The sequence below is a fragment of the Meleagris gallopavo genome, unplaced genomic scaffold (assembly GCF_000146605.3).
Source record: "Meleagris gallopavo isolate NT-WF06-2002-E0010 breed Aviagen turkey brand Nicholas breeding stock unplaced genomic scaffold, Turkey_5.1 ChrUn_random_7180001880582, whole genome shotgun sequence".
NCBI lineage: Eukaryota > Metazoa > Chordata > Aves > Galliformes > Phasianidae > Meleagris > Meleagris gallopavo.
In genome coordinates this window covers 1-626 of record NW_011144804.1, presented here as the reverse complement: position 1 = coordinate 626, position 626 = coordinate 1, and the positions used below count along the sequence as shown (strand labels likewise).

The 626-nt window shown below is 63.1% G+C and overlaps 1 protein-coding gene across 1 annotated transcript; it reads left to right on the top strand.

Annotated features, from left to right (window-relative positions):
• Positions 1 to 5: 5 nt before the first annotated feature.
• Positions 6 to 495, top strand: LOC109364634 (calponin-1-like; the record flags this gene model as incomplete). Its single annotated transcript, XM_019611266.2, has 1 exon — positions 6 to 495. A coding segment is annotated over one exon (267 nt), but the record flags the coding sequence as incomplete, so codon positions are not given.
• Between the last annotated feature and the right edge of the window lie 131 nt (positions 496 to 626).

Genomic DNA, 626 nt, shown 5'->3' with positions numbered 1-626 from the left:
AGGTGGGGAAGGATAAGGGGGAGCCTCCGGCCCCTCTGCAGGCTGGGATGACGGCGCCGGGGACCAAGAGGCAGATCTTCGAGCCCTCGCTGGGCATGGAGCGCTGCGACACAAACATCATCGGGCTGCAGATGGGCAGCAACAAGGGTGCCTCACAGCAGGGTATGACGGTGTACGGGCTGCCGAGGCAGGTCTACGATCCCAAGTACTGCGATGCGCCCGGCTTGCTGGGCGAGGACGGCCTCAATCACAGCTTCTACAACTCCCAATAACCCCCATTGAGTCTACTTTAAACCCCCTCCCCACGGTCGCTTGCACTTCCCCGTGCTGGGGATGCACCGCACCGGCCTCACCGCGCGCCCGGGGCTGCTGGGAAGGGGCCAGTAGGGGGGCCCCGGAGCAGGAAACCTTGAGCTGGGGGGTCCTGGCCTGGCCCCACTGCTGCCCCACATATGTGAAGCCACCGAGGCACAATAAAAGCCACACGCAAACCCATTGCTTCCAATGACCTGGGAATGATGGGGGTTATAGGGGAACGGCGCAGACGAGGCAAGGCACAGGGTGGGGGGAAGGAGGATAAAAGGTCAGTAAGGCACGGGGGGAGACAGCAGGAAACAAAGGGGGCA